The sequence below is a fragment of the Sabethes cyaneus genome, chromosome 3, assembly GCF_943734655.1.
Source record: "Sabethes cyaneus chromosome 3, idSabCyanKW18_F2, whole genome shotgun sequence".
Taxonomy (NCBI): domain Eukaryota; kingdom Metazoa; phylum Arthropoda; class Insecta; order Diptera; family Culicidae; genus Sabethes; species Sabethes cyaneus.
This window is the reverse complement of record NC_071355.1, coordinates 38,182,914-38,193,953: the sequence shown is the minus strand read 5'-3', so window position 1 is coordinate 38,193,953 and position 11,040 is coordinate 38,182,914. Positions and strand designations below refer to the sequence as shown.

At 44.0% G+C, this 11,040-nt stretch overlaps 1 protein-coding gene across 3 annotated transcripts; it reads left to right on the top strand.

Annotated features, from left to right (window-relative positions):
* Positions 1-5,460: 5,460 nt before the first annotated feature.
* LOC128739185 (zinc finger matrin-type protein CG9776) lies at positions 5,461-10,571 on the top strand. 3 transcript variants are annotated; one of them, XM_053834616.1, is made up of 7 exons: positions 5,461-5,689; positions 5,805-6,323; positions 6,380-6,570; positions 7,490-7,737; positions 7,800-8,193; positions 8,256-8,712; positions 8,777-10,571. In XM_053834616.1, the coding sequence occupies exons 1-7, from the start codon at positions 5,671-5,673 to the stop codon at positions 10,396-10,398; spliced, it is 3,450 nt and encodes a 1,149-aa protein (XP_053690591.1). In that variant the 5' UTR covers positions 5,461-5,670; the 3' UTR covers positions 10,399-10,571. The 3 variants fall into 3 exon arrangements, with proteins under 3 accessions (XP_053690591.1, XP_053690593.1, XP_053690592.1); XM_053834618.1 differs by lacking the exons at positions 5,461-5,689; positions 5,805-6,323; positions 6,380-6,570 and adding an exon at positions 6,828-7,388; XM_053834617.1 differs by lacking the exons at positions 5,461-5,689; positions 5,805-6,323; positions 6,380-6,570 and adding an exon at positions 6,828-7,403.
* The last annotated feature ends 469 nt before the right edge of the window (positions 10,572-11,040 follow it).

Below are 11,040 nucleotides of genomic sequence, written 5' to 3'. Positions count from 1 at the left end.
TAAAGTTTAACTTGTCATCAATGATTACTCCAAGATACTTTAGTTCATTTACGCGATCAATAGTCTCACCATCAATTTCAACGTTTACGTCTGGTTTGGAGTTGGCTGAAATAATCATATATTTTGTTTTGCTAATGTTGAGCTTAAGCTGTTTAAATTTCAACCAATTCGAAAGATAATGTAAATCTTGGTTTAAATGTGTTGCAATTTCATTAGGGTCTTTAGCCACAATAAATAGAACCGTGTCATTCGCAAACAAATTTATGTCGCAGAACCGTAAAACTCGTTTCATGTCATTGATATAAATTATGAACAAAAGGGGCCCCAATACACTTCCTTGCGGTACTCCAGTGTGTTGGCAATGGAATCAGAATTCAAATTATCAAAGCGAGTTTTCTGAGTTCTGTCACATAAATAGCTTTCAAACCATTTATATGGCATCCCTGCAATACCAAATCGCTTCAAGGTTTGTAACAATAAAGGCCTAGAGATTGTTTCAAACGCGCGTTTTAGATCCAAAAGTACAGCAAGAATAGTTTCTTTAGCTTCGATTTTTTCTTTCCATTTTGCTAGTACCAGCTTCAATGCAGTTTCACAAGAGTGTCCCTCTCGATAACCTGATTGCTCTGGAATTAACAAATGATTACAGTTTAAATAATTCATTAGCTGGTCTTTGACAACAAGTTCTAGGATTTTCTCTAATGTGTGCAATATGTTAATAGGACGGTACTCTTCGGCTTTATCCGTTCCATTAACTTTGGGAATAGGAATCACAAGTGATTCTTTCCAAACTTTAGGCACGTGCCCAGTTTGCAACGATTCATTAACAAGATCCAGCAAGTCGCGTCCGATGACATGAAAGCAATCTTGTATTACTTTTGCGTTGACATTGTCGATACCAGCCGATTTCTCTAAAGAAAAAAAATATCCTTCAACTCTGCAAAAGTAATAGGGCGAAATCCATCAAATCTTGTATTAGAAATCGGCTGTATTATTTCGTGAGGTTCACTGACCAAATCAATACTTTGATTGATCAGCTGAACACTATCAACAAAATAACTGTTAAATTTATTCGCTATTACTTGACTCGTTTGTTCTTCTGTGCCATTGAAAGTTATGGACCGCGGAGAATTATCTTTACTTTGAATCAACTGTTTTAAAATTTTCCATAACTCCTTGCTGTTATTTTGATGGTGATCAATCTTCCGTTAAATATAATCACATCGAACCTTTTTCAAGGTGCGTGAATATACGTTACGTGAGGCTGTGTACCTAGTCCAGTCATCCGCATTGTTAGTTCTACAAAACTTCTTGTACCTTTTATCTCTTTCACGTTTCAAACGCAATAGATCTAAAGAGTACCAGTTATTCGAGTTATGTAGTTCAATACACTTTTCGAAGACAAGCGTATTGGTACACTCTTTCAGCGTGTTGGTAAGAACACTGGCCTTATGGTCTAAATCACCAGTTATTGGAATAAAATCCAAGCTTCTCGAAACAAGCTGAGACACTGCTTGCTTCGAATATCTATTCCAGCACTTTATATTTACTATATCAACACGGTTTTGGTCATTCTCGATAAAAATAAAAATTGTCTCATGGTCAGAAATTTTACAAGTGGCCTCTGTAAGAGAATGGACCTTGTCAAAATTTGAAAACACGTGATCAATTAATGTTCGACTGTGTCTGGAAATTCTAGTAAACTGACTAACAGTTTGTCTTAGATTGTAAAAATCTACTAGTTGCTTTAATTGGTTCGAATTTGGTCCATTGAGCCAATCAATATTGAAATCACCAGCAATAATATTTAATTTGTTTAGATCTATAAAGTTATCCCACCAGTTATCTAAAATTTCCAAGAAACGCTGGTCACTTGAACTAGGGGAGTGATAGATTATACCAAAATTTCCCATCGTCATACCTCTTTCAACTGAAATTCCTAGAAACCAATTGTTCTCAACGGATTCGTTTGCACGAATGTTGAATTTAACTGATCCCTTCGCGTAAATAGCAACTCCACCAGTATGTCTGGAATGTGAGAGGCAAAAAGTAACTTTGTAACCAGGAATACTGTATTGATCATAGGCATCAGCGTCCACTATATGAGTTTCGGCTAGAAATACTAACATTGGACGTTTTGTCCCTCGGTTTAGACATCTCAGCCCAATTAACGAAAGTCTTTCACTAAATGGGCTAAGAGCTTAGTGCAATTAGCGAAAGTTGACTGTAGATGCTTCGACCCTCAAAGACGGATGGGGTAGAATACGCTCAGACAGCAATGATGCCGAAACCGCGGTGCTAGTTGAGGAAACTTCGACTCTTCGAGCGCACGAAATGATTGGTTTGACGGGGAATGCCAACAAGCGATGGAGAGGAAAAAATAGCCTAGATAAAATAAGCATTTCCGTGAGGGAGAGTTTGGCCAAGTTTTCCGTGAGGGAGAATTTGGCCAAGTATCAACGAGGATGGAAAGTTGGCCACAAACGAGCTTCCGATCTCAAAGAGAATCGGCAAGAAACCAGTCGGCTGAAGAATAATAGAGCGGCCCGAAAGGACCGATTACGGTCATAATTCTACAAATATGGCAAAGGACCACTAGCAACGGCGCTTTACTAGATTTCAAAGATTTGGGAGGAGGAGGAACTACCGGAGGAGTGGATGTAGGATGTGGTTCGATTACTGTAATGACCGCTATACATTACGCTGATAAACACCGCCTGCAAGCTTGTCTCCCAGATTTTTTTACGTCGTCTATCCCCAATAGACCATTTTATGAACTAACAGCATTGCTAATATTGACATTGCTTTCCCGTGGGGTCATCTGTGGATTGTCAAAGTACCAACACGGGAAAGCGCAATATCAATATCAGCACGTTACCTTGTCGCTTGCCATATAAAATGGTCTATAGCAAGAGGATTCGGAATGCAATATCAGGCGGACTTTATGGGGACCCGTGCCACTACGGATCAAATTTTTGTCGGGAGTAGAAAGTGCCCACGCATCATACTTTTATGGATTTTAGGGCAGCATACGATATAGTCGAGCGGGAATAGGTATGGTAGATAATTCACGAGGACGGTTTTGCGGACACGGCTGATTAAAGCTACCATGGAGCGACTGATGTGCTACGTGCGTGTTGCGGAGACATTCTCGAGTGCTTTCGACCCGAGCAGAGGGGTGCTACAAGGGAATGGACTGTGTTGAATGTTGTTCAATATCGCTGTTGAAAGTGTGATCCGACGAGCGGGCAGCAAAACGAAAGGTACGATTTTCTGCAAAACCCATAACCTTCGCAGACGACATCGGTGTCATTACTAGAAACCTTGGGATGGCAAAGGTAATCTACACCAGACTAAAATGAAGCTATGAGGAGACTATCTAATCTAATCTAATCTAATCTAATCTAATCTAATCTAATCTAATCTAATCTCACAAAAACGCAGCCAATTCTTGAAGGCATCCTGGAAAATGACGATTACTTGAGTCAATCATTTTTCGCAGAATGTACCGCAGAGAGAATTTCAAAGAATCAAGTGGAACCAGAAAAAATACCTAATTCCATTAAACGCCTTAAAATTAAGGGGAAAGAAGAAAGCGTGGACCTCCCGTACCAAACGCTTCCCATATACATTGATAATGATTTATTCACAGTCGTTGGGAGTATCTTTGCTAATAAAGGTTAAGTGATACTCCGGACCCCCAGGGATGAACTAATGGTATTTAGACCAGAAGCCAGGCTGCAGTTGGCCAAGGATATAGCACCTTATTTCGCTCTCTGAAAATAGATTAGTTTGCCAAAAATACTAGTTTAAATTATATAATACTTGAAAATAAGGTCGTGTGGTTTAATGGTTGCTTAAAACTACATTTGTAAGGTTAGGAACTGGAAACCGCTCGACCCCGCACCTCCTAGCTTGGCTACTCAATTAAACAAATTGAAGTATTTCCAGGTATGGCCACGTGGAGGCGCTAGGTATAGGGGCTTGAGATGGCTAGAGCTGTGTTGGGCGCTTTTTCTTAGTTGCCTTCCCCGTTTCATACCCTAAACTTTAGGGCCTAAAGAGAGGCTATCAGGAGACTGTAAGTATTAAGTTACAAATAAGTGCATCGAAAACCAAATATATGGTAGGAAAAGACTCCAGAGAAAACTATGTGCACCTCCCAACAAACATTTTATTTGAAGAGCAGTTTATTCATCCATTATACAGCCAATTTCCAGTAAACAAGCGCTTGATAAGCTATTATACAACTAAAATGTTTGTTGGGCTCCCACGGACAGTGACTATTGACGACGATGAACTGAAAGTGGTTGATGAGTTCACATATTTGGAATCTCCTGATCACCGCCCTCAATAATACGAATAAGGAGATCCAACGACATACAATTCGAACTGAAAGATGTGCCTACTTTTCCCTTCACAAGCCGTTTCGATTTAGGAACATACGGTGCTGCACTAAGCAGATGATGTACAAAACGCTAATCAGACCGGTAGTCCTCTACGAACTTTGAGACTGTAACTTCGCCCACTGAAGACATATGTACGCGCCCTTGCCGTATTTGAACGAAAGGTGTTGCAGGCTAGTTTTTGACAGAGTACAAACGGAAGGGGAGTGGCGTAGGTGTATGAACCACGAGCTGCAGCCACTACTTGGAGAGATTGCTATCGTATACCTGGCGAAAGTTGGGAGACTATGGAGGGCCGGTCGGAAATCAGTTCTCTTCAAGAACCCCACCGCCACCGGCACCATGAATAGAGGCATACAACGTGTTCGATGGGTCGACCAGGTTGAAGCCGACTTGCGCGTATTGAAACGTTCAACAAATTGGTGACGAGCTGATCAAGACCGAGTACAGTGAATAGGAATTCTTGATGTGAACATCGGTTTTGTTCTTGTTCTGTATGTCGCAAGTAGTGCCCTGTAATCGGATAGTGATGCGCTATACAGCGCACTACTTGTGACACACGGAACAAGAATAAAACCGAATGTCTCACATGTCCCGGTTTTCACATGTAACAGCAATAATCAATAGAAAAATTCTAGGAAAAATTCGCCAAATGGTTCACAGATCCACAGCTCTATTTGGAGCAACAGAATACCTTCGTTGGATGTTCTTTGTTCGTACCGGCTTTTTTGACTTTTCCGGTAACTCATAGTCAGAGTTGCCTGACGGAAAAGATAAAAAGTAAAAACTGAAAGTCCCTAAAGTTCCAAAACGAAAAGTTATTGATTTCGCAATGTAAAGTTTTCTTGTTGTTGCACTGCACAGCAAACATTAATAACTTTTCATTTTTAAATTGTAAGATTTTCCTGGTTCGTAAAAACGTTCAGCTTATCTATTTATTACCATTTCGTCTTTGGACCTTGAACATAATTCGAATTCTTGACGTTTTCCACATTTTAAGGTACATCTGGCAGCTCTGCCAACCGTTGACAGTTTCATTTTCTTTCTTTCACATTTTCATCGTACGTGGTGTTGCATAGTGTCAGTGAAAAAAACTAAATTTTAACGTTTAAACGTTCGCTGATCTGGTAAAAATTAGAACGATTTCATTGTTCACGAGTACCGAATGTTGTAAAAGGTGAAATTGTGCTTTAAAAACAGTTAATAAACCATTTAATTGCGCAGGAAATTTGGCTGATCATCGTCTGGTCGGTGAAAATTAAAAATGGACGACAAGCGAGACAGTAAGTACCATCTATGATTAAAATGAGTGACCGGTGCGTTATGGTTGTTGCTAGCATGCTTTGTTTACGTTGATAACGTGATTTATAACCGAGGATTCACATTTTGTTTTCGTAGGTAAAAAGGATAAAAAGCTTCGCAAATCGCGCAGTAGAAGTAGAAGCCGAAGTGTTAGTCCAGGATATGCCCGCCGCAGGCGGGAGAGAAGTCGCAGTAGGGAAAGGGAACGTCATAGAAGGCGTTCTCGAGAACCGAGCAGCCCCGCTATGCGCCGACGACGTGGTCGTCGGAGTCCAAGCCCGCCACCACCACCAATGATGCAGGAAGTTCCACCACCTCCGATGATTGGAAGTGCTCCCGCGTACATGGGCGCTGCACCTCCAATTTATGACAATTACGGGGCTTATGCTACAGCTCCACCCCAAACTTACATGACCGCTGGTTACGGTGGGTATGACTACGGTGCTCCTTCTGTGGCAACGATGGATAGTTATGGTACCATGGTAAGTGCTCCTCCGCCGATAATGATGCCTCAACCGATGCCTCCCGGAAACGAGTACACCCCGGCTCCGCAAGGTTGGAGCGCTCCTCCACCGGTGGTGCAAGAAACCGAAGAGGAAAAACGCAAACGAGAAGGTAATGCATTGCAAGCTTGTTATCATTTATTAAATTACTAATTGATTGTTTTACAGCCGCTATTGCTTTGGAAGTTCGTAATCAACGTGCGTCTTTGAAAAAACAACGGGATGACTATCGTCGGCGTGCTGGAGCTTTGAAACGTGAGCTAAAAACGCTTAAACAACAGCGAGAAGATCTAACTTCCGGCCGTGATCCGCCTTCACCTACCACCAACAATTTTATTAAGGAGAACGACAAACTGCAGGTAAGAAGCTGCGCCGGACACTGATTAAACCTAATCTAGGTCAGTGGCAAGAAACGAATCATTCCACCAAGCAATTTGAACATAGAAAACCCGCACCAAAGCTTTTTGTGTGCGTGTGTATGTCAAAGCACCGCTTCTCGGTCCCGGGAAGCATTAGTTGATTTTCAGTTTTAGTTCCACCATATGTATTCTCTTTCAAACGCAACACTTTTCCCCTGCAGCATATGATTGCGTGTGCGTGATCTTCACATTGTGATTCGAAAGCTCATTCTCCTTACCGACTGAATCAGCATCATCCCGCGGAAGCATGAAACGAGACGCTGGGCGAGTATTTCTTCCCATTAGCCCTTTGCGGTTGGAGTTTTCTTGTGATAGGAATTTCTCGCATAGGTTTGGGACGAAATGATCCCCGGTGTTCTCAGTTAAAACTATTTGGAGTACAAGATACGAAATGCTGGTTACGGAAAGCACCTTCCTCTGAGCCGATGGCAGTAGATAATGTATTGTATTGATGATGTGTAAAGTCCTTCTATTGTAAGAGCCGGATGTAAGTCGAACAGTTGAATGATGATAATTTTGACTTACGCCTGCTCAGCTAGGGTCCTTTGTAACTAGTCTGTAAGCATGTCGCAGCTGGAATCCGGAACCGATGAAACCCCAGGAAGCAGTCCGTGTATCGTCGTCAATTTTTCTTTTTTAGAGGTCAGAACGCTTGAATCGGAAATTGGTTTATCTGGTCTTCGTTACTTCGTATCGCATTTCTCACACATAGAATGCCTTTTCAAGCCGATCAGAACGTAAACTCAAAAGGTTCAAAAGTACAATATCATACCGTAAGCTTCAAGTCCCCGAATCGGAACTGCCTTAACATGTTTCTCTTTTTCGCTTCGCTCCCCCCGCCGGTTCCCATTTCTTGCAGTCGCAAATTCAGAGCAAAATCAGTACGATTGAAAATGTCATCGACATGCTGGACGGGATTATCGGGAAGGATAAATCACCTACGCCACCTCCTCCGCCGCTCAGCAAAGGACCGTGCTCGCCACCGGAAGAACCCATCAAGAGTCCGACGAAAATTCGTAAAACATCGGAGTCGTCTGCTTCGCCGGAACGGTTAAAGAAAGAGGTACTGGACACTATGAAACGAGGCAAAACGAAGGCAGAGGAAAAGTTAGTTGCGCTACGAGTCTTTAGGTTTTTAAATTTCTAAATTCGGTTTGTTCTATTGGTAGATCGTCTAAGGCCGTTAAAGCCGAGCCGGAAGAAGATGGGAAACCGAAGGCGCAGTTTAATTTTGTTTATTATGATCCGGAGCTGCACTGGTGTTCGACTTGTGACATATTCCCGAAGACGGCGAAGGAATATTTGAACCATCTTCATTCGGAGCAGCATAAAGCTAAGGTTTTAAGTAGCGCTTCGGCACAGGAATATCCCTGGCGTGAGAAAATTGCCTCTGAAGACAATTCCTCACGGCCCGGGTTGCCCAGCAAGCGCATACCCATTCGAGGTTTGCAATTCTTTGTCCCAGCGACCTCTTGGTATTGCAAGATTTGCAAGCACTGGATGGGCGATTTGCACTGCGCTTCAGTACATCTAAAATCGAAGCTGCATGCCGATAGCTATGGAGTAAGTTTGTCGCCGCCTCGACGGTGCGAATTGCACAGGTTTGTAATTGTTTATCGTTCCAGCAATTCATTGAAACTTCTCCGAATTTTGAAATCGACTGGATGACGGACCGACAGAAGGCATACGAACGGATGCGTGATAGCGATCGACAGCAGCAACAGGAGTGCTCAACAACCCGAGATGTTCCGGAAAGTGGCCAGCTTTTGACGGCGGCTCAAGCCGCTGATGTTGATTTTCTGTCTGGCACTACAACGCAAAAAGAGAGCAGCAAAAAGAAGAAGAGCAAGAAAGACGAGAAGAAGGAGAAAAAGAAGAAAAAGCGTTCCAAAAAGAAGAAGAAGCGAGCGGCTTCCTCGAGCAGCTCGAGCTCCAGTTCCAGCACAGATTCGGATTCGGACAAAAAAAGCGCACGTGGGGATGAGTTCGATCCGGCAACGTCGATTCGGGTTGCGATGCGCAACATTCTGAAAGCCCAGGAAGCGGCCAAGGATGCTCACATAGCGGAGGATCCCTCGGCGGGTGAGTGTGACAATGATTCAAATATCCAGTTTCAAAAATTATCAGTTTTTACTTTACTTTGTAGGCAAATGGACCGTCGTGCAGACGGCAAGCATTCCGCAGGAATTAACGGCACCACCTCCGCCGTTCATGACAGCCGGTGCAGAGACGCGTGAAAAGCAACGGGATGAGCTCATGCTGTCGCAGTGGGCCACACCGGATCCGGTTATTTCCGAAACCGACAAGAAGTTGTTTGAACAACTGAAAGGTAAGATGACGAAGAAGCGTGATGAGGTTCCGCCCGCCAGTAGTAGTAGTAGACATCAGGATGGAAGCGGTAGGTATCATGAGAGCGGTAGCAGGCATCAGGATGGTGGCGGTAGACATGCGGACAGTGGTAGTGGCGGAAGATACCGTCAGGATTCCGGTGATCGGCCTGAACGGCGACGAGGTGGAGACGATACGAGGCGACGCAGTCGATCGGTAACTCCTCCTTGGAGGAGGAACGGCAGTCCCGGGCGAAGATTTGGTGGTTTTGGCAGAGACCGTCGGAGCCCTGATCGCCGTCGCGATCGAAGTCCGGATATGCGCGCACGCGATCGCAGTCGCGATCGAGATTTAGATCGTGGAGGACGATTCGAAAGGCGTAATAAGCGCAGCAGATCCCGGAATCGACGTAGTCCCAGTTATGGCAGAGGGCGATTTCGCATGAGGAGATCGTACTCGCGGTCAAGGTCCCGATCGCGCTCACGTAGTAGGCCAAGGGTGATTGAGAAACCGGTCGTAAATTTCCCACCAGAGCCGAAGCCGAAACCGGAAAAGAAACCTAAAGAAAGGAAGGAAGAAGACAAGAAGGAGAAAAAACAAGTATCGATCCCAATTGGTCAGAAAAAACTGCCATTCATCGGCAGGATGCCGGTGTTCAAAAAGCAACAGCAGGAAGTTAAAAAAGATGAATCCTGCACAGCTGAAAAAATGGACGGCGCAACGTCCGATGGTTTCGAAAACGGAACCAACCAGCATACGGAAGAGTTTGTCGACATGATGCCAGACCCGTATCAATATGTTGCCCTAATGGGAGCTCCTCCTCCGCCGCCATCGCATCCTACGAAACCGGACGAAAGTATGCTGCCACCCGGAATCGATGAAGCCGAAGCAGATCTGGTTCCGAAACCGATCAGTGACGCTCCGATTCCCCGGAAAGGCCCACTTCCTAAGGATTTCCAACAAGCACTCGATATCATTTTCGATGGTGATAAACCGAAACCCGCTGAAGTAATCGCCAACGAGACGAAACCTCCGGAAGCTCCACCGGTTCCGATAGTCCCAGTTCTAGACACCGATCAGCCGCAGATGATCGTACCGGAAGCCATTGAGATCTACAACCAACAGATAGCGGCCCAATACAGCTCGGCAGTTGTATCGGCAGCTCCCATGGTTTACGATGACGAATCGCAAAATCAGCCACTGGAGATGAACTCTCTCGATGGTATGGCGGAACATTCGTCGAATTCGCCGGCAGCCACCGGTTCCCCAGGGGACAATACCGCTAGCAATGACGATGCCACGATGGGAACACCGGAAATCGAGCCACCCGCACCACCGCCTGAAGTAGAAAACGAGGAAACTCGACGCAAACGGGCAGAGCTGGAAGAACTTGCCATGCTGGGAATCGACGCTGACGATATGGCGGCACAGATTTTCTGAGAGAAGAAAAAACAGTAATTTTACCTTATTTTATTCGAGTCGTAGATTGTAGATTTCTTTGTATTCCAAAACTTACACAGCGATGGTGATTCATCGAAGGCCGGTTTGGATTTTAACCACACTTCGAGCAAAGTCTTAAAATGAATGATTCATGGTATCAAAAATAAATTGTTACGGCAAATAGTTTTTAGAACTGTTAATTTTTCCGATAAATCTCGTACTCTCCATACCTGCCCTAACCGCGCTTTTGAATGCTCATGAATTTAGGAATATCTTTGCCAGCTATGAGCGTCTGTCCCCATTTTAGGAGATCCTCACGACAGTTACTGATCCGGAGTGAGTGGAAATGTGGTGTCTCAGCATTTAGTGCGTCCAATCAAGAAAATTCGACTTCGAGTTCTAAAGCGACTCTCTAAACATATCAAGATACACTTGGATCGCTGCCGACGGAGTATCCCGACGACCGACGCGAATTTTTTATGCGTTTGGCAAACTATTTCCAGAGGGCGCCACCGGCAGATTTTATATTCAAAACATCGATTACTTTCGAACCTGTTATTCTGTTCTCTGTGTTTGTAGTGATTAACTCCGTGTTTACACAGGTTTCTTAAAAAAGTTTTTCTAACCCAAGTAACCAAAAGT